Source organism: Perna viridis, chromosome 10 (assembly GCF_037379345.1).
Source record: "Perna viridis isolate PV_CMFRI_1.1 ecotype Kerala chromosome 10, ASM3737934v1, whole genome shotgun sequence".
Classification (NCBI taxonomy): Eukaryota; Metazoa; Mollusca; class Bivalvia; order Mytilida; family Mytilidae; genus Perna; species Perna viridis.
This window is the reverse complement of record NC_142454.1, coordinates 24,515,554-24,537,893: the sequence shown is the minus strand read 5'-3', so window position 1 is coordinate 24,537,893 and position 22,340 is coordinate 24,515,554. Positions and strand designations below refer to the sequence as shown.

Genomic DNA, 22,340 nt, shown 5'->3' with positions numbered 1-22,340 from the left:
ATAGTTTTTAAGATATTGACTGAAAACGGTTAAAAAAAGGAGTCATTTTTCCCCTTTCAAGGACAATAACTCTTACAAGGAGTCATCTACATCTTTTATTCCTGAAGACTTTTGTAGTTCTAATAGTATGGATCATTTCAGCTATTGAAAGAATTTTTTCTAAAACTAACGGTTTTGGAGATATATGCGAAAAACTACTGTCTGACCCCTACGTTCTATTTTTAGTAATGGCTGCATTTTTTTTTTGACAGATAAAAAATCCCAACATCATTTCTATGCAGGATACCCCAAGGAACATTCATACCAAGTTTGGTTTCAATTGGAAATAGTTTCAGAGGAGAAAATTTTTGATAGAAATAACGTTAAAAATAGCAAAAATCGTAAAAAAGGGCAATAACTCCAAAAAGGCTTCAGGAATTAAAACCAAAATTTGACCACAGAATGATCTTATCACTCTGAACACTTTTTTCCATCAGAATTTAGCTAAACCTAATGATTTAGGAGATATATGTGAAAAACTACTGTCAGACCCCTATGTTCTATTTTTAGTAACAGTGGCCATATTTTTCAACGAATAAAAAATCCCCACCATAGTTCTATGCAAGATACCCCAAGAAACATTCATACCAAGTTTGGTTTCAATTGGTCAAGTAGTGTCAGAGGGGAAGATTTTTGTAAATAAATAACATTAAAAATGGCAAAAATCTTTGAAAAAGGGCAATAACTCCAACATGGCTTAACGGATTAAAACAAAAATTTGACCAGGGATAGATCTCATCATAATGAACACTTTTATTTCATCATAATTTAGCTAAACCTAATGGTTTAGGAGATATATGTGAAAAACTACTGTCTGACTCCAATGTTCTATTTCTAGTAATGGTGGCCCTGCTTTTCGATGAATCAGAAATCCCCACATCAGTTCTATGCCCAAAGAAACATCCATACCACGTTTGGTTTCAATTGGTCAAGTAATTTCAGAGGAGAAGAGTTTGTATAATTGTTAACGACGACGGATGACGACGACGACGGACACCAAGTGAGCTAAAAAAGAATAATGGTAAAGTCCAGATTTGACATAACGGAATTCCCCTAAAAAACGAAAAAAAAATCATCCCTGAAAGTAAAATCTATCTTAGGTATTTCTCATACATGTATATTATATAACATAGAATATTTCTAGGGAATAGATTTCCAAATTTTTCTCAAAGACGATCTTCACTGAACATACTTCAGAATTTTAATATAAAAAGAATAAGGTCAGCGAGCTTGATTTTAGGGTAATTTAATCTGGTTCCCTGGTCAATATCATAAGCGACCCTAGAATCGCTAAAATATAGACTCAGGTTACCAGTGACGGATATGCACAATATATGAGCAAATTGCCGCTTATGAAATAAAGTAAAAACCATGATGAAATTATCTAAATTAACTTTTCTATTGTGCATTTGTATCGAAATGTAATCTTAGTAATTTGGAAGAAATATTTAAATGTTGCTTTTAAAAATTTGAATATTAGAACGGATAAAATAAGTAAAATAACGTCATATCCACCCAGCCAATCAAAAGACAGAAGACGTCATTGGTGACCCGGGTTTATATTTGAGAGAAACTTGTGGAACAAAAAATATTACCTGGGCCGCCAGGTTAAGTGGTAATTGAGACTAAGGTTACATTTTACAGATGGGAATGAGGTGCAATTTTTCGTACCCAAAACTGACCCGGTCCAATTTAAAAAAAATAAAAGGTGAAACTAAGTGGAAATATTGATTGTGGGTAGTAGAGCATTCATACTTGAAAAGATGCAATACTTGTGAAGGTAAAGAATATAAAATACATGTTTTGAGCTATCCGGAAAGATTTGGGTTCTCTTTCCAACTGGCTGTTTTTTTTTGTGTGAAATTTCATACACACTTTATAATTAGGAATTAAAATCATGAGCAGAACAAGGTATACGTTTTGTTTGTTTGTTTTTCAATTATACCATGCCGGCTTACTTTTTCTGGCAATTTTAAAGTGCCTGATATTTAAGAAAAACTATTTTTTGACAATTTATTTTGGGGAGACCACTGAACATTTTTTTATGACAACAGATTTATATTTTTATTATGTTACCATGGCTACAGATTTTCTTGATAAATTAGAAAAGAATATCAATCTTTTTTCATGGATCTCCAGCCCCGTGCAGGTCCAGGTGTAAAACGAATAGGCCTGAAGCTGTGCTAAGCTTGTCGTAAAAGGTAACAGAGAGCAACTGGATTGTGTGCCCCAGGTGGTGAAATGGGGTACCCATGGCGTGTTACATTCTGGGGTTTTCAGGCTATAAAACGGAAAACCTGACCGCAAACCATAGTGGTGCACCGTGTTGGGAAAGATGCCACGTTCCTCATACGTTAAAGAACCCTGCTGTGGTATTCGATAGGAGTAGGAACCTTTGCGCTGCGCCACAGGAGGCTAAATTGCCCAACCCTACCCTTCCCCCCCTTTTTCTAGTGGCAATCAAAATTATTGACCCCACTGTCATTGTGTCCCATGCCATTTCTCATTTCATCATCATTCTGTGTTCATTTTGTCATTCATTTCATGTTCATTGTCTGAATATAGCTGAAATATTGCTGCTCGGACGTTAAATCCCAACAATCAATCAATCAATCATGGATCTCCATAATGTAAGGTTTTAAAAAAAATATATTTTTACAGCAAAAAAAATGGATTTGTTTATCACGTTTATTTAAATGTCTCAATATAGCCTTATTTCCACAAATTGTCATAAAGTTATCTGCAGTGACCTATCTATATCGTGGAACCTAATCAAGAGTTTTCCAGACGCCTTAAACACACACCTGGGTAAAGTTTTGCTTTTAAAGGACAATAACTTTAACAAGGAGTTGTCCAACAATTTTACCTAAAAAAAGACATTGGTATGACTTATAATACAGATCATTACAGCAATTCATTATTAAAAGTTTCTTTGTATCTATCATGGTTTTCAAGATAATGGCTGAAAATTAAAAAAAAAAAAAAAAAAAAACAATTTTTCACCTTTCAAGGGCAAAAACTCATTCAGAACTTTGACTCAATGCAGACTTTTGTAAGCCTTAAAATGCAGATCATTTTAACAATTGATACAATTAGGCTAAAGCTGATGGCTTTGGAGATATATGTGATAAACTTCTGTCTTACCCGTACATGTATGTTCTTTTTTAGTAATGGCGGCCATGCTTTTCAACAGATGAAAAATCTTAACATTAGTTCTATGCAGAACATCTCAAGGAAAATTTAAGCAAAGTTAGGTTCTGACTGGTCTAGTAGTTTCAGAGAAATTTTTTGAAAGAAACAAAAAAAAAAGCTAAAAAAAAAAAAAAAATTCCTTTCAAGGGCAATAACTTTACAAGGAGTCGTCTGACAACTTTGATCCCTGGAGACTTTTCTAGGCCTTATAATGAGGATCTTTTCAGCAATAAAAAAAATTTGGATAAACCTAACAGTTTTGGAGATGTAAGGGAAAAACTACTGTCTGACCCCCCTGTTCTTTATTCAGTAACAGTGGCCATGTTTTGACTAATCAAATTCTCACATCAGTTCTTGAGGGACACCAAGTGATGGCTATAGTTCACATGGATTTTGCCCAAGTGAGCTAAAAAAGACATTATTTTTACATGTTTTACAACATATATGGATTCTGTTGGGAATTTTCTATACTACCTAAAACTGGTAGATAAAATGTCATATGAATTTATATAATGAATACTAAAATAACATTCTTTCATATTTCAAAAAAGAAACTTACCGGTTACCACACTTTTTTTCTTGTAATATATAAACAAGAGGCTCCCAGGAACTTGAATCGCTCACCTTGTTAAATTTTTGCCTTTCAAGGGCAATAACTCTAACAAGGAGTTGTCTGACAATTTTTTTCTCCCTGACAGGACTTATCATAAGGATCATTTCATCAATTGAAAGTTTCCTTCTGTCTATTATAGTTTTCAAGATATTGACTGAAAACTGCCAAAAAACGTAATTTTTTGCACTTCAAGGGCAAAATAACAACTTTGATCCATGGAGACTATTGTAGGCCTTATGATAAGGATCATTTCAAAGATATTGGTTAAACCTAACAGTTTTGGAGATATATGCAAGAGTAATCAAGGGAACCAAGGTTATAGCGGTAATCAAAAGAATGTAATCAAGGGACAAAGACCAGACATGGAAAACAGACACACACAACAAAGAACACAAAGTAACTAAAATCATACATACAAAGTAACAAAAACAAATGAGCAACTCGGACTCCCCTAAAAACTGAGAGCATGGACCAGGTGCAGCTGTAGGGTAAGTGCCCTCTGCTTTTCTAGAAACACCCGCCGAGTTGCTCATAAAAAGTAAAAAATCTGCTGTCTGACCCCTATGTTCTATTTTTAGTAATGACGTCCATGTTTTTAACCGATCAAAAATCCAAGTGGTCATTTTGCTAAGGATACCTTAAAAAAACAAAAATACCAACTTTCATTGAATTCTGTATAGTAGTTTCTGAGGAGAAGATTTTTGAAAGAGTAATCAAGGGAACCAAGGTTATAGCGGTAATCAAAAGAATGTAATCCAGGGACAAAGACCAGACATGGAAAACAGACATACACAACAAAGAACATTAAGTAACTAAAATCATACATAAAAAGTAACAAAAGTAAATGAGCAACTCGGACTCCCCTAAAAAGTGGGAGCATGGACCAGGTGCACCGATAGGGTAAGCGTCCTCTGCTTTTCTAGAAACACCCGCCGAGTTGCTCATAAAAAGTCAAGTCCGGGGTAGACAAACGAGGAAAGGAAAACTATGACCCGTTGAATAAATCAGTTTTCATGGTGCTGATGGATACACCATAACGATCCACGAGTTCATGATGACGACCATAAAACTTCTGTAGTGATGACTCCAATCTTGTAGCAACATAACCCTGTTCTAGAAGCCTATTTGTTAGAGTTCTAGCGCGATACAAAAAGTCTGCGTAGTTTCGGCAAGCTCTGGCATAACGTATGAGTTGTGATATGAACACTCCATACGCAGGAGCCGAAGGGATGTTGCCACAGATGAAAGGAAAGTTGATAATTCTGAATGAAAAGTCATCACGTATGTCGTAAAGTTTGGTCAATAGTTTTCCTTTATCATCAATTTCTAAGTGTAGGTCAAGATATGAGGCTGACTTCACAGTGTCTGTAGTATCCTTTATCTCAAGTTCTTTTGGGTAGATGTAATATCAGCAAAAAACAGCAAAAAAACGTCCAAAAAGGACAATAACTCCAATATGGACAAACAGATTTTCACCAAAATTTGACCACTAATTGATGACATCATGCTGAATACTTTTGAATCTACTGTATGACCCCTATGTTCTATTTTTAGTAACAGTGGCCATGTTTTTAACCAATTAAAAATCCATATACATTGTAGATATACAAGTTCTTGAAATGTTCACAGATTCCATTTACATGTAAATGCTTGTTTATATTTCTGACAGCACAATGCTAAGTGTGCATCTATATATAAACGTTATGAGTTTGTGCTCGCACATATGACAGAATGAGTATTCAAACATATCAAAGGAACATGCACATGACCATTGTTCATTTTAAACATACTTAAAACATTCCATGTGCATGAAACATTGATGTTTCAAGATAGTATGCCTGAAAAGTTGAAATATATGTTTTTGTGGAAACCTGTGTTTTATGAATGGTATTGAGTTACTTTTGTGCTTTACACATGAATATATAATTAAAGTAAAAATATATTTGAATATAAATTTTCCAAAAACAACTACAATTGACTTTCTTTGTCTTTTATTCAAGAAATCATAAGGTTGCACTGATTTGAACTGGTGGCAATCTGATGCTGCCTTTTTCATGCATTTGTGTTGCAATTGAAATATATGGAAATGATGAACTATAATGGAAGAGGTAGCTTCAGAGCTAAACTCTCAGGTCATACCCGCCTTTCTTTTTGAAATGCCTGTACCAAATCAGGACCATTGCAGTGGTTTTTCAATTTTCTGGTTTTTGCCCTGATATTGCCATTTGTTGCATAGACTCCTTTTAGATTATTCCTTTTTACTGCCTAGATTTTCTCAGTTCAATTATTTTTTATTACCCTTCATGGATTATATCATGAACATTTCTTCACAATTTGATATTTTTATACCTTTTGTATAAGTATTTCCTTCAGTCTTTAAGTTATGTTTTTCATATAGGTCACTTGTTGTTTCTGAACTAATCCATACTGTTCAAATTTGTTTCGAAAACACAGTTATTTTTGTTCTATGTAGCTATATAAAAGGTATAAACTTCAGTCATCTTTTTAACAGTATTTATTCAATGTGTGTTTAGTATAGGTACGAGGACACAATTAATTTCCTAGTGCATTTCAACAGACCCATATTGACATATAAAAAAAATTCCACCGCTTCAAATTCATTCACACTTCACCAATATGGAAACATGTATAAAAGCAGATTTCTATAAGAGTGCCAGAAAAATTCACCATCCTTTTTTATTTTTAGCAACTTTGCTTCGAGGACCCCGTAGACATGAAAAGTGACCACTGCCAAATGTCCTAAATTTTGACCTTCTTTCATAGGACCAAATCTTAACTTCTACATAAAATTACAGAATGAAAAAAAATCCCTTGTAAATTTGATCCTTGCCCTACATTTCTGCAGTTAATACTAGACAATCTCGTACCTATAACCACAAAATTGTAATCTTTATCTTAGTTTCTGCTGTTCAAATGAAACACAGCTATTGACTGTCGGACTAATGAGAACCATACATTCAGATCATTTAAGAAGGTAGACCTAGGGTAAGGGACATAACTTATGAAGTAAGAGATATGTTTGTATCCTATTCAATTTCACCAAAGGCTATCAAGCTTTCAATTGACACAGAATGAAATTAATCTAAGTTACTTTGATGCTTACATGACATTGATGTAAAATGCTGAATACAAAAGTTCAAATGATTTTTAAGAGTTGTGTCCCTTACACTAGGTCTACCTCTTTAAAGGACATCTCAACACAGTACTCACCCTTCTCCATTAATTGTACATTCCTTGTTTTGATATAAACATTAACAGGACTCTCTGGACACCATCTAAGTAAAAAGTTGAACAATGCTGGGACACAATTTAGGGCAAGCAGCCAATGCCATCTTTCAACATTACCTGTAACATGAAATACTTAAATAAATAAAATAAACTGCAATAGCTCACTTGGCCATACTATTTCAGGTTTAGATATTTACCTAGTATGATCAAAGATGCAAAATATAAATACATATGCAAACTGAAACCCCAGTTAAAAATTGTTTTGCAGAAAATTTTATCTCAATGTATCTAACAGTTTTCAGTTTTCAAATAAAGAAAAAGTCATAGTAACTTATCCACTCTCACTTCTCCTAAATAATACCAAGGATTCAGTAAAACATCAGCAAATAAATTTTACTGTACCATTATTATAATAGCAATTAAAAATGTTGAAGATAATGTTGCAGTTGTTGTTAATTTCTGAAAGGTAGTAAAAACAGTTGATATCTAGAAGTAAAGTGGTTGTCAAGGATAGAAAAATTGGGGTATTAATATATGAAAGAACCTCTTACAAACATGATGTTGGTCATGGTCAAAAAGTAGGAGATTGCTAAAAACAGGAATAGGGGTATATGGTCTAGAACATGTAGAAAATACACTGCTTTCTGTCTGTTCAGATAAAAATCTATAACTTTTGATACTGAAATTTCAGGTATCAAAAAAGGAATCCCTTTATAAGTAGGAAGAAAATCACGTCTGCTCTAAGGTTCTTTTAATTATTGCAATTAAATCCAGATAATTTTAGATAATTTGACTATAAACATGACAATAGGTGGGAAAATAAAACAATTCAGCCAGGAAAAAAAAACCAATTCATTTTTTTTTGAAACTCAGTCTATGAGTAAGTCCACTAAATAATACATTTTACACAAGATCATAAAATGCTGAAATGGTTCAATTCAGGTTTACTATAATTTAGCAAATTTATCTTTCTTCACTTGAACAGTTTAGGAGGCACTTTTGATGCCCATATGTTTATTATTTCAGGAATTAAGTCGAAATGAAGACTTCTGCTAAGGTAAATTTTCCACCATGCATTGTAGGCTCATAGGCTAGCTGTCATTGTTTTTTTTTTCCTTATTAATTTGTAGAGCAGTTCTCTTTTCCAGCTTTCTAAGGCATCTACTTCCTGTTTTCCAAGCAAAAAATCTAAAAAAATCAACCCTAGCTTGATCCATGTGGTATGGAACCTAGTGTTACAATCATAGCTATCCATTCACTTATGTTATACAGGCAAGAGATGTAAAATACTAGTTTTGGGCCTTTTTAGACTTATGATAAATGCTTAACAGTTAGACCAAACCTCCAAATCAAAATATTCAACTTTACAGTACAATTTTATACATTTTGTAAAAGATCTATTCACCTATACTCAACTTTGATATTGAATGTTCAGAAACTGTTTACACTAAGTAAAGCCTGAGGACTTTGAAAGATTTTGTGATTGTATAATAATGGCATTAATGTAATAAAACACAACCTTCTTAAATGAAATTCAATATCTTGTTCTCATCAATGAGATGTGATTGTAAATTCAGGGACTCCACTGAAAAAATTTTGCAATTTGCAGAGATTATTAACATTGTACGGGAATATGTGATTTTTGGAGGTTATGATGCCAATTAAACAACTAAATGATGAATGCCCAAATAGAAAATCAATAAGGTAAGGCAAGATATTTAATTTTTTATGTACCTTACCAAAACAATAGCTGGTTCCAAATAGAGTGGCTGTAACAATTCCAATAGTAATATAAAAGTGAAACCATCTATCATATGTACCAAAGGATCCTTTCACATTGCTGATTGTTAACTTAGAGATTTCCATGATGTACATACCAGATATAATCAATCCACAACCTGAAAATAGAATTATGAAACCAATTTTTCTAGCTTACCAGTGGAAATATTAGGATTTAAAACTCCTCTCCAAGTTGGATGCTGATTTTTTAGTTAGCTTGCCAATTTTGAACAGTAAAAGTTAACAGGAAAAGGCCCCAATGCTGGATTACCCCCATTGCAAGCTTCTCCCTACATGAATTCTCTTACACGAAGTTTCATCAAAAGCCATTAAATAGTTAAAAAAAATGGGTCAGATGAAGGATGTAATGTATTTCAACTGTATAAAGTATTATCAACATTTATTGAACAGTTTATGAGGGATTGCATTTACATGCTTTAGTCAACTGAGGTCTTGCTTCATTCATTTTTAAAAATATGACACCAAATTTTATTTTATAGTGTGGTACAGGATAAGCTGTCCTTACAAGCTTTAAATAACTTCACAAAACCAAGACAAAATTACCTTGGTCATACACATAAAGAATCTTGGTTCCCTTGATTAATATTATCTACCTATATATATTTGATTTCCCCCCCCTTATTTCTTACTTCTTGCACATCTACAATTCACACACACAAACAGAAACTATACCTCCAGAAAGAGTAAAATCCATTGAACATTTAGAATCAGTTTCATTTACAATTTTATGTGATCCTCGCGAGAAAAAAAAAAAAAAAAAAAAAAAAACAGTTCGGTTAGAATACCTTCCTTTGTAATCATCTGAGAGATAGATCTAAATACATATGGAATTTCATTGAATTCAATAGTATCAGTTTATTGAAATTGTGCCTTCAAGGGTAAGGCAGACAAATTGAAAGCAGTTTTCAAGGTTTGCTACCTTTTAGGAGAAATTCTATCAACAAAAGAGTAATAGAATATTTAAAAAATTGTAGGTGTCTTATTTCCTACCAAGTGTTGATGTACGAAAGTCCACAAAGATTTTGCCATGGAAACAAAATTATAGAAACAACAAGCTCTGCCATCACAGTATGATACAACCAAAGTGTTCAAACCTTGAACAGTTTGGGCAAATGAGGACACAAAATTAGTTTTTGACACACTTAAGCATACAATTCATTATGGACACAACAACCATTTTAGACACAATATAGCACAAAATTTGAAATTTAATTAAATATTTTTGAGATCAGAGCAAAAATTTAAATGTCGATTTGTTTGGGTGTGGCCCCTGTGACCCTTATAACTGGAATACCATACAAGTTATCAGAAACCTGATTGACAAATGCAGGCAGGGATTTTCATATAAGGATTCCATTTTTTTTTCCAAATTGGAAAATTCAAAAAGTAGATTTTTTGGGGGTGTGGCCCATATTACCCCTTTTAATTTTAAAACTGTGAGAGATATCTGAATTTTAAATGAAAACTGCAGGCAGGCATTTTCATATGGAATCCAATAAAAAAAATTCTCAAAACTGGACCAAAAATAATGAAGTTATTGTCTTGACTTCAGGAAAATGCATGTTTCTGCCCCCTTTTTGGCCCCTGATTTCTGAAAAGCTCAAGTCTTTACACCCAAAAATCAATCCAAGTCTGACCATTGTGGTAGATCATATTGTGAACAATATCACTGACATTCCTATGCTTTTACTGGAGTTTTATAATTGAAATGATTGTTTTAGTCCCATTTAGCCCCTAATTCTAAAATGGTTAGGGTATACCCTCAAGAATCAATACCATCTTTCCTTTTGTGGTTCAAAACCTTGTTATAAAATTTTATTAAGATCAACCAATACAAAGGTAATACTCAGTTTATTGCACATAAAGCAAGTGTCTAAAGATGACGATGAAGATGACCTAGACGACTACAACAGCACCATACCAACATAGGACTGCAAATGTTTTGCAGTTGTATAAAAAAAATTGTGTTTCTATGAGTGCATATTACCTTAATTTTTCACCTACTGAGTCCAAAAGCAACAGATGTCTTAATTCTTACCTAAGCCTTTCATGAAAGCAGGAGGCTAAGTTATATTAATAAATTTAGCTTCCCACCAATTAATGTCTTCCTTACTCTTATAAGTGGTATAAGTTCAATCAGAGTGCAAAAACATTCAGAAGTATTGCCCAAGAACTATTTTGAAAATTGCAGTATGGAAGAAAAAAATTCTATATCACTCAAGAATCCAATTCAAGTTCTTTAAAGGAAGAAGAGGAAAATGTATATTTCTCTTTCTGGCTTTTTATTATTATTCCACTGCTAGGGTCATGACCTTCAAAAATCAATCTTATTTGAGTAACATGACACCTTCAGATACAATAGCAAAGAGAACCATACAGTTTTAATATTTGGGTAAGTTAGGCAACTTTGCCTTGAACTTATTAGGGATCAATACCTGTACTTAAGTTGGACTGTAATCAATTAGAAACAAAATTCTAAGGATTTTTTTTCATTTTTTACCAAGTTATACTTGTGTAACCAACTTTGCAACAATAAACATCATGTGGTCAAAAATTGAAAACAGTCTATAAATAAAATGATTCTAAAGTACACAGTCTTACCACATGGAAATCCAATTAAAATTCTATGAAGGAAGAAAAGTAAAATTCTGTATTTAGTTTCGTCAGGATAAGTAGTAAAATATCCTATTATTGATGCTATCAACATCATCAATGAATTCACCATCAGTGGTTTCTTCCTGAAATGAATGAAAAAGCATTTTTGTACATAAACACTTCATAAAGTAAAACAATATGTAATTATTAAATAAATCAAGTTACTGTGTGATTAAAGAAACATAAATCTTAGCTGTTCTTAAATCATGAGTTTCTTTACAGTTCCCAGCAGCCCCCAAAGTCACCATGACATATTATAGAGCTTAGTGTATGGTACAATTTACAAACAACCTCCACTTGTGTTGGATATTGAGCTTCATTTTCTGGACATGACTTTCCATGAGTGCATCAATGTAGGCATTCCACAAAAAGCAAGAGCTGGCCATCTTCTGGAACACCTGAGTGCATTTCTGGTTTAAGGATGGTTTGTGCTGAACATTTGCCATGTTCTATAGTTTCATTATGTAATGTTACTTGTTTTTAATAGTATGTTGCTTTTTTGTTGTTCCAATTCAGATTTTTTTTAAAACAGACACCCCCCTTGTTTGTGTATTCAGCTCTGCCACTTCTTTTCACTTTAATAACTGTATCTATGTAATGCCTTTCAATGATCACTTATGATATCAACATTTAATGCTTAGATTCTAAGTACTTTTATTATATAGATATCAGTAACTTACAGAATGGTCCAAGTGTAAAAAAACTGATAATTAATACTGTGAATATAATCTATGTATACACAATATGATCACTCATGCCTGAAGAACACATTAAGATTTAGCTTTTAAGAGGATTAAGTTCTGCACACTCAATAATGCGTTATTTGGCACTCATGACTATGTCTGGGTTATTCACTCTTTAAATTAATTATCTTATTAATATGCAGGTACATGTACCTTCCATAAGTTCTGGCTACTTTGCTGGCTATCAGAATACCAAAAAACCCTGAGAACACATATAAAACCACTCCTGATGACCAGAAAATGTTGAACATTATACTTTCATCAAACTCTTTAATGACATCCATTTCCGAATTGCTTTCATTATCTTTCATTACAGATAAGGCAATTGTCTACGATAGAACAAATGTCATCATAATATTTATAATGCTCACAGCTTAACATCATTATTGGTGATAGGTCGTACTTAATGATGTTAACTATGAAAAGACTATGTCATTTTGAATTTTTTTTTTTTTTTTTTTAAATTTAACTGTGCTACCATACATTGTATACTAAGTTATAAACCTAGATTTATCTTACGTTTGAGTCCCATGGAGGGAATGACCAAAAATTTGATAGTTCTAACATTGTTTACTGGGAGAATAATAAGCAGTCACTTAAACAAAATGTTTGAAAAGTAATCCAAAATTGTAACGTTCTCACTGATACTCACCACAGCTGGATTGTTAAGCACAGCCATATTGTAGCCAAAAAGAAATGGATTTCCAAATAATGCTGAAAAGGCACTTAAGTATTGAATCTTTGTTGACAGATCCCAGTCCTGAAAATAAATTTAAAGGAGGTAATAATGATAGTTTGCTTACAAAAATATCTACCACCATGTCTTGCATTATTCACGGAAGAATCAGTGCAAAACGTATCATGGAATTTGAAGTTGATATCATTTCTAGCTCATATAAATCATATCATCTTAATTCAATATTTTACTCACAAGTAAAGGGAATATATTCACTAGTGATTAAGGAACATTGCTAAATGCATCTTTATATGTATATAACACACAAGCACAAGTCAAACTTAGCAACACATGTTTTATAACTTCTATACAACATTAACAACAAAAATGTAAACAACATATTTTAGAATAAATCTACAGCTGTCAAAAACAAAATTTGAAATCTGAAATTCATATAGTTCTGTTCCTAAATGTATAATGCAGTGCAAGCTAGCATCAATTTTCTTGAAAAAAAAGCCATTCATTTGAATTTAGATGAATTGAGATATTTTATACCATGATCCAGCAAAATACCAAAACCAATAAACATAAAATATTAAAGTTTTTATTCAAATCTAGCAATTTGTCACAAATTATTGCCAGCTTGCACTGCATTATTGTTAATATGTAGTTTTTTAATTCATTTATAAATATTTGTTTGATAGTTAAGATATCTAAGAAAATTTAAGACAAATTAGTGAAAATATTATGGATTATCACCTATGACAAAGCAATAATCTGATGTTATTTCAGTTAACTTGAGAAAGACAGCAAACATAAATCATCATTTGAGTGTCAGTCTCTGTAAGAATCAGGCAGTGGGTGAAACATGGAATAAAAAACCCACTTTAAGAATGTTTAACTTGACTATTTGCACTAACAGAATCAAAGAAAAAGAATAAGATTTTTTGGTAAATTGAGTTATACATGTTATAATTTCATTGAAAAACACTGAAAATGATTATTTCAAGGACAGATAGTTTTGTTAAAAACCTCATTCTTCTAACATTCTATTGAAAAAATTATGAGAAATTCAATTGATAAAGATAAGTTAAGGGTCTTTTCAAAAAGAGAAAGCATCATTGAGGTAAATTATATTATCAGATTGGTGGCTTTTGATTTTTTCCATTTTGCCAGATTTTTACAAAAATTTAGACTTAAAAATAACCAAAGAATGGTCCACACTCAAAATGTATCAAGTATAATGATCACAAAAAATCTTCAATGTTTCACATCATTCTAGGTATATTATCTTCCTATCTGTATAATCATCAAATTGTTAATCTACAACAAGACAGATGAGTAAATGTGGATCAAGGTAGAAATTGAACTCTAGAACCATAGAACAACAAGGTTCCTTATGAAAAGCTTGAAGTTCTATGCTTTGTAATGCTAGGTATACCCCATTCAATCAGAGAGATGATATGAGAAAAAAAATAAAAAAATTGCTGTAACAATATATCCCCATCTTTATAAATGTTATAATTACTCCATAAAAATTGTGGCAGCAATTTAATCATGAACAAATATGTGCATCCAAATGCATTAAAGAACAAAGCACACTTACAACTCACATAAATATCTGACATAAAAATTATGAGGAGAAAGAAGACAAACAAATCACAAGCAATCTATAAAAAGCTTAGGAAAGTTTATCCATGTCAAATTTCAGCACAACTGACTATCTTATATTCAAAGGTTATGCATCAAAGCATGCTTTATTTAACAAGCTGCTTCGGAAGTTTCATTTTTGACTTTAATTGCTCCTGTACGGAGCTGTTAGAGCTCTAGGATTTAAGCTAATGTCTGTAGAGATAGCGTGGACTAAGAAAAACAACTCCAAAGTTTGAAACCAAACAGTGGTCAATTGATAGCTATTTTACTGCTTTTGCTTGCTTCCTAGTATCCTTGTAACCATAAGAGTTCACATACAGTGAACATTTTTTGTCAATTTTACACCCTAAAGAAGATATCTTCCCTCCCACGACACTGTATTAGAAACCCCATAAGTGATTTAAGGCAATGAGAAGGAAAAACAAAATTGAAGGTGCACAATGGCATCATGTGATAAGAATTTGTGAAAGTTTCATCTAATTCTATTCAGTTCTGGCCACTTGTGAGCTATAAAGTGGAGCATTCAACGGTGACTTAATTAAACAAACCCTACAGACCAAATCCAACACAATTCATAATGAAAGGAATATTCCTATACCTAACTGCAACCAGATCTAAAAAGTAAATTACATTTTTTTTTTTTCTCCAGAACAAATGTATGTAATTGAAATATCATATTGTCTAAATTACTTATGCATAGACCAATTTCTTTTTGAGTGGGGGGTGGGGGCTGGGGCTCTAAATTTAGAAAATTGTTTAAGTAGCCAGATTTAAAATTATTATTTGAAATTCCAAAATGTGAAATAAATTCTTTCCCTGTACTGGTTAAGTAAAAAACTATTTTTTTCCTGCTAAAATTTGGAACTTAAAGAAAAAAGTTGCCCCTGCCCCCTGTTAATAAAAATGTTGATGCCTAATGTGCTATTTTTAGTTTTTTTCTTTTTCAATTAGTTAATTATCCAAAACAAGACATCATGAGAAGTTGAACACATATCTGTGGTTCCCACTGTAAAAAAATCCGAATGAAAATTTAATGGAACATTCCTATAATAACTCTTTCGGCTAACTCTCATGGAATAATTTGACCTAAAGGTCACTATCTCTATAATACAGTACTTGATCCAATCTGTACAACAAAACATTGCGATCGGTCATCAAAACTGATCAGTTTCCAAACAGTCATCAATCTGTCAAAATGATCCATTAAAATGGTGATTGCACCACGTGACCACAGGGCAGTCAATATATTTTACAGTTTTCTTTGTCAATTGTACACATATTTACACAATGCAATAGATTAAAAATGTGGAACAAATCAGTTTTAATGGCACAAATGGATACACTGTAAAGATCCACAAGTTCATGATGATTTTGAATTTTGAATAAAAAGTCATCATGTTTATCATAAAGTTTGGTCAAAAGTTTTCTTTTACCATCTGTCTTTAAGTGTAGGTCAAGATATGAGGCTGACTAAATTGTGAAAGTACTAAATGTTTTATAATTTTATAAAGATCTATACAGTTATACTCAAGTTATTGATAGGGCATGGAAGTATCTAGGGACGAAAACAACAGCATGATACCATTATTTGCAGTCATATCAAAATAGGATATCTTTTTATAAAAATTATAAGATTATATACCGCAACTCGGCCGGTGTTTCTAGAAAAGCAGAGGACGCTTACTCTACCAGTGCACTTGGTCCATGCTCCCAGTTTTTAGTGGAGTCCGAGTTGCTCATTTACTTTTGTTACTTTGTATGTATGATTTTAGTTACTTTATGTTCTTTTTTGTGTTTGTCTGTTTTCCATGTCTGGTCTTTGTCCCTGGATTACATTCTTTTGATTACCGCTATTACCTTGGTTCCCTTGATTACTCTTTTACCATTCTATTACAATTAAGAAATTACACAATATGTAGTAATAACTTGGTAGAAAACTTCAGTGGATACAATCCCCATCTTTAATTCAATGTTCATGAGGCTTTTGTGCATCATTCTGATTGTATGCTTGTTTACATTGAGCATCGTCAGCATGGGATTATAAATGTTTCATATTTTAGCTTTTTTAATGTAATCTTAATTCTACAATCAAGACAGTCTAACTTTTAAATTTATGTGCCATGCTGAGAAATTTTAATAAAAAAGCATTTAAACTGTAGAAATATTATAATCAATTGTTTACAGAGTAAAAATTGTTTTTTCTAATCATGAAATCACTTTTTGGCTGAAAGTACATTTCAACATGTTGTGACCTTCCTTGATTATAGCACAAGATAATGAAATTGAGATTTTTCTATCTTATATTCATTAGTGAACTTCCTATCATATGTAATAAATGTCTTAACATAAAACTGAACTTGCATAATTGCTAAGGCAAGAAGAACTGACAATAACATTTAAACTTCATATATTCTAAGAACATAAAACATTTACCAAAGTGTTGGTACTCTCCTCTCCTCTGTAAAACTTGTTGACAATGACAAGGATGGCAGCAGTTATAATAATATATAATACTGAAGAAAGAACTCCCCAATAGGATTGCTTCAGAGCTAAAAGTATAACAATAAATAACAACATCTTCAAAGGCTATAAAAACTGCAACAAAAATCTCACTCATGCTTTTTATAGTTTTAATGCAGATAGATATCATTATGCTGAAAACATTAATCCCATATCAAAATTTGACTGAACCTAACGGGGTTGGAGATATATATGTAAAACTACTGTCTGACCCCTTTGTTCTATTTTTAGTAACAGCTGCCATGTTTGACCGATCAACAATCCCAACATCAGTCCTCAGAAGGATACCCCAATTTATACCAAGTCTGATAAAAATTGGTCAAGTAGTGTCAGAGGAGAAGATTTTTGAAAGAAATAACATTAAAAATTGCCAAAAAAACTTCGAAAAAAGGCAAGACCTCCAACATGGATTAACAGGCTAAAACAAAAATTAAACCATAAATAGATCTTATCATGCTTGACAATTTTACCCCATCAAAATTTGCTTTAATCTAACTGTTTTGGAGATAAATATGAAAACCCATTTTGGTCAGGCAAGCTAAAAAAAGAAAATAAAGCATTTTGACCCACTATGTTCTATTTTTAGGAACATCAGTCATGTTTTTTGCCTGATTAAAAATTCTATCAGTATGTGCAGAAATCCCCTAAAAACAATTATTTCAACTTTCATTAAATTTTGTCACATGGTTTCAGAAAAAGAATATTCTTACACATGAAAAAGACAAAAAAAAAAATTTCGCCACATGTCCATCTTCTGAAAATATTTTTTCTCCATCACAATTTGACAAAATTTAACAGTTCTTGAGTTTTTTGCAAACAAGACACCCCAAGGAGCTTGAATAGCTCACCTGGTTAAATTCTGTCTTTCAAGGGCAATGAATTTAACAAAGACTCAAGAAGACATTGGTAGAACTTATCAAAAGTATCATTTCCGCAATTGAATGTTTCTTTCTATCTATTATAGTTTTCAAGATATTGGCTGAAAACTGAAATATTTTTTTTTTAAAAACTAATCATCTTTCAAGGAAGATAACTCTTACAAGGAGTGGTCTGACAACTTTGATACCTTGGGGACTGTTGTAGGCAGTATAATAAGAATCAAATCAGCAATTGAAAGAATTTGACAAAACCTAATGGTTTTGGAGATATAAAATGTAAAAAAGTACTGTTTGATCTTTATGTTCCATTATTAGTAAAGGCAGCCATGTTTTTGACAGATCAAAAATCCCAGAATCAGTTCTATGCAGGATACACAAAGGAACATTCATATCAAATTTGGTTCCAATTGGTCCAGTAGTGTCAGAGGAGAAAATCTGTTTTAAGAAATAACATTAAAAATAGCAAAAAAAAAATGTCAGAAAAGGACAAGAACTCCAGTATGACTTCACAGTTTAGTACCTCTAACAAGGAGTTGTCCCACAATTTTGACTCAAGAAGACTTTAGTAGAACTTATTATAAAGATCATTTTATCAATTGAAAGGTAGTGTCAGAGGAGAAGATTTTTATTAGAAATAGCAAAAAAATGGCCTATCAGACTGAAGACGAGGGATGACGACAACGACAGATGCCAAGTGATGGTAATAGCTCACATGGCCTTTGGCAAAGTGAGCTAAAAATATGAAGGAAAAGAGGACCAAATTTTTGGTCTTATGGCCTTCGTTAGGGCAAAAAGTAATAAAAAGAAGACTGACACAAAACAACAGAGATCATGACGACCTTCACCAGAGAGACAAGATGCCCTTCAAATTGGATTTTGATCATTGTGAAGATGCTTTAAGTTCAAAAAGAAAAATGAAAAATTATAATTATAGCTCATACCATATTCTGTTAACCAAAAAAGTTGGGTTGCATAGCAAGTGCTCATGTAGTAGCCTTAGACCAGGTCAGACACTAGCCATATGCCAGCCAATCTGATTTTCACTGGTTTAAGGTTATGTGTGACAGGCAAACTGCAATTTGCCTGCATGACACAGCATGTACATGTATCCTCACTAGTGGGATATTGCAATATATATCTGAGACAGCCATCCGCAAAAATGTTTATTTAAGGTACTTAGTCATATACATGTATATATTGGTAGTTTTAGCTTATAATGTTATCTTGTAATACAAACAAATATATTATACTCTTTCTGTGTCTATTGTGTATAAACAGGAAATACTATATATCAACCCTGTTAGGGAAGGGGACATAAATGCTTTAATAAAATTATAGATTGCAAATACCTTCATGACAGTCTGTCTTCAGAGGTCCATTTGGAATGACAACATCATTTAATTGACACACAGGATTTAAGTTTGAACATCTGAATATCTTCAAAGGCCACTCAATGCTGTAATTAACACTGTAGAATTGGCCTTCTTTAGATGAGACTGCATTCATTTGCTGAAACAGTTAATAATTTGTAGACTTGTGATGCAAAGCATCGTAATTACTCCGACTGCCAGGGCTTTCATTATCTTTTCAGTGCACTGGCGTAATAGAGAAAATGGACTGCCTACACCTTCATAATGTACATGTATCAAAGAGGGAATGGGGCCAATCGTGATTTTGAACCTCAATTTCCACTTTTTGGACTGTCTACATTTTGACAGTAGCCGGTTCTTAATGAAACCTTTGACTGCAGATTCATACATATACCAGGTTCTTATACCTTATCTATAGACAGCCTTGTTTTTATTGAAGATGCTGAAGCTTAGTGTATATATACAAGATTTCTGAAAAAAATGTTAATACCTGTATCATATATATTCACACTAAACTCAGACAAAATCTGTAAAAATATATTTTCATAATAATTTTTGTGGAATTTTCTAATGTCTGCTAAAACTTAAAGGATTACTGCATTTTTCCTCTGGAAAGTGTCCCGCTTCTATAAACAAGATATGTTGCCTCAATATGGTTGTCAACACAATGCTGTCAATGTTTCTTTCAAATAATTCTACCATAAATATATAACATCTTGATAATGCAATGCTGATTCTTAAATTTAATGCCAATTTTTAAAATTGAGAAGATAAATAAGATTCACTAATGCCCCTATATACGTCAAGATAAAAAATCCCCACAAATAGATTGTTACGGATATCGTACGGAACAATCATGCCTTCTTTGGTTACAATCCACCTACATGTAGTAGTTTAGGAGGAGAAAATTTTGTAAGTTGGAAATACAAAAAATCTGGGAAAAAATCCATTTCAGGACCCATAACTCATTTATCTATCTTTCTGAAAATTTCAGCAAAGATTCAACTCATCATGCTAAACAATATTACTCCCTGCCAGATTTTAGCTGAATCATTTTTGTGTTATGTGCAAAACTGTAACTTCACCCCTTTGGTTTATTTTTCATTACGATGGCCATGTTTTTCGCAAAATAAAAAATCCCAACTCATAAGGATCATTTCATCAGTTGAAAATTCCCATGTTAGTTCTATACAGAACATCCTATGGAACATTCACAGAAAGTTTGATTCTGATTGGTGTAGTAGTTTCAGAGGAGATTTTTGAAAGAAATAACATTAACAAGTACATGTACTACCTGTAAAAAAGAGATAGCCGACGCAGTAAAATTTTGCTCTTTTTTAAGTTTCTACATTTTTTTCAAGAAAATAACACATGGCATGTAATTTCAAATTGTTGATTGTATTTCGAACGCAATTTAAAAATTTCAATACAATTTTTTTGAACGCCACTTAGTTAGCAGTATTTGACCAATTGGGAAACATAATTGCGATCAGATGATTTGTATTTCCATAAAAGAGCGTCCTTAAGGTCAAAGGGTAAAAAGCGAAACTATACCAACTGCGTTGGCAAAATAGGGAAAAAGATAAAAAAGGGCAACCACTACAAGACAGCCTAGCAAATTCAAGTGAAAATTTGACCAGAAACAGATCTTATCATACTGAACACTCAGACCCCTTCAGAGTTTGGCTACACTTAACAATTTAGGAGACATATGGGAAAAACTTCTGTCTGACCTTTCAAGGGAAACATATTTAACAAGAAGCTCCCAAGAGCCTGAATCGCTTAACTACTTGTGTTTTGCCTTTCAAGGGCAATAAAATTTGCAAGGAGTTGTCCAACAATTTTGACTCAATAAGACTCATCAGTATCATTTCAGCAACTGAAAGTTTCTTTCTATCTATTACAGTTTACAAGATATCGGCTGAAAACTGTAAAAAAAAAAAAAAACTGTCACTTTTCATCTTTCAAGGGCAATAACTCTTAAAAATAGTTGTCTGACAACTTGATCTCTGGAAACTTTTGAAGGCCTTATTACAAGGATCATTTTAAGTAACTGGAAAAAAAATTAGCTAAACCTAACAGTCTTTGAGACATGATATGCCATAAAACTACTGTTTGACCCCTATGTTCCATTTTTAGTAATGGACGCCTTGTTTATTGACAGAATTAGAATCCCCACATCACAGGATATCCCAATGAACATTTATACCAACTTTGGTTTCAATTGGTCAACTAGTATCAGAAGAGAAGATCTTTGAAAGAAATAACAAGTGATCCCAGGAGTCTAAATCGCTCACCTTGTTGAATTTTGCCTCAAGAAGATTTTGGTTGTAAGGATCAGCAATTGAGAGTTTCTATCTATCACAGTTTTTAAGATATTGGAAGAAAACAAAAAAAAATGTTTTGACAACTTTGATCCCTGGAGACTTTTTTAGGCCTTTAAATTATGATAATTTCAGCACTTGAAAGAATTTGGCTAAACCAAATGGCTTTGGATATATATATATGCAAAAAAATACTTGTATACAAACAAAAATATGTTGAAAAGGGAAATAACTCCAACATCGCTTAGGTCTCACTAACCACTTCCAGGTTAAATGGCCATCCCTACGTAGTAAAAAATCACACTGAAACTAGAAATATGCATTGTAAGTGTATTATTTGTGTGTATTCTGATCAAAAGTAGTCATACTTACATATTTGTAATTTACTACAAAAAGTGTATGGATATTGTTTACATTTGTGAGTAATTTGCCTCCATGCTGTCAGTTAACAGAATAGGTAAAAATGTGGATTTTCAGTATTATTTATTCAAGTAATCTTTTAGAAGAATTTCTATAATCATCGTACCATTAGCATAATGATTTTGGAAGCCCTATTTTCCAAGCTTTACAATGGTATGCAACTTTAGGATGTCATATGTCCTGGAAATTAATATCAAAATGACCATTT

The 22,340-nt window shown here is 32.5% G+C and overlaps 1 protein-coding gene across 6 annotated transcripts in view; it reads right to left on the bottom strand.

The window, feature by feature from the left end:
- LOC148605072 (solute carrier family 2, facilitated glucose transporter member 5-like) overlaps positions 1 to 22,340 on the bottom strand; it is a 36,254-nt gene that overhangs the window by 8,100 nt on the left and 5,814 nt on the right. For all 6 annotated transcript variants that reach the window (XR_015915814.1, XM_088548100.1, XM_088548099.1 and 3 more), the window contains exons 5-11: positions 19,368 to 19,527; positions 17,054 to 17,169; positions 12,944 to 13,051; positions 12,445 to 12,620; positions 11,495 to 11,631; positions 8,833 to 8,991; positions 7,076 to 7,210 (exon numbers count right to left, since the gene is read on the bottom strand). Coding sequence is in view for 5 of the 6 variants with exons in the window: in XM_088548100.1 (XP_088404226.1) it covers positions 7,076 to 7,210; positions 8,833 to 8,991; positions 11,495 to 11,631; positions 12,445 to 12,620; positions 12,944 to 13,051; positions 17,054 to 17,169; positions 19,368 to 19,527 (991 nt within the window). In the remaining variant the exon portion in view is untranslated. The remainder of the gene's footprint in view (positions 1 to 7,075; positions 7,211 to 8,832; positions 8,992 to 11,494; positions 11,632 to 12,444; positions 12,621 to 12,943; positions 13,052 to 17,053; positions 17,170 to 19,367; positions 19,528 to 22,340) is intronic.